The 481-nt window shown below is 44.3% G+C and overlaps 1 protein-coding gene across 1 annotated transcript; it reads right to left on the bottom strand.

Moving 5' to 3' along the window:
• Positions 1 to 4: 4 nt before the first annotated feature.
• LOC102252511 (mitochondrial genome maintenance exonuclease 1-like) lies at positions 5 to 475 on the bottom strand (the record flags this gene model as incomplete). The annotated part of the gene is made up of 1 exon (XM_005852785.2): positions 5 to 475. A coding segment is annotated over one exon (471 nt), but the record flags the coding sequence as incomplete, so codon positions are not given.
• Positions 476 to 481: the final 6 nt, after the last annotated feature.

Genomic DNA, 481 nt, shown 5'->3' with positions numbered 1-481 from the left:
TTGAAGTATATTCTGCAAAGCCATCCTCTCCCAGTTCCAGAATCATCCGCTGCTTCCACCTCTCCAAATAGAAAATCTGTTCTGATGTCATGGTCTGCTGAAGGACCCGGGTCACACTTGGTATCTTATTCCTTTGCAAAGGGATTTTCAAAGGAACTGTCGCAGCACTTGTTGCATTTGGTTTGCAGCTTCTCTCTGGATTGAAGAGAGGAAACCAGTTTCCTGGAACTCTTGCTTCCTCATCTTGCTTTGGGGGTTTACACTTACTCACAGGTCCATAGAGTAAAGAATCTTCCTCGAACAACGATTCTGGAGTCTGAGCAGGGCCTCTGAATGACAAGACAGACTGTACTAAATCAGAGTACTTTTCTTGGTTCACCTCTTCATAAGGGTTCACTTTTTTCCTCTGGCCACATGAATAAGAGGACGTGGAGAAACCCAGATGTGGGGATAGTTCTACAGAAAATCGCTTTGAACTTTT

This window comes from Myotis brandtii, unplaced genomic scaffold (assembly GCF_000412655.1).
Source record: "Myotis brandtii unplaced genomic scaffold, ASM41265v1 C40996316, whole genome shotgun sequence".
NCBI lineage: Eukaryota > Metazoa > Chordata > Mammalia > Chiroptera > Vespertilionidae > Myotis > Myotis brandtii.
The sequence above is the reverse complement of the archived record's forward strand: the minus strand, read 5'-3'. Positions and strand labels throughout refer to the sequence as shown.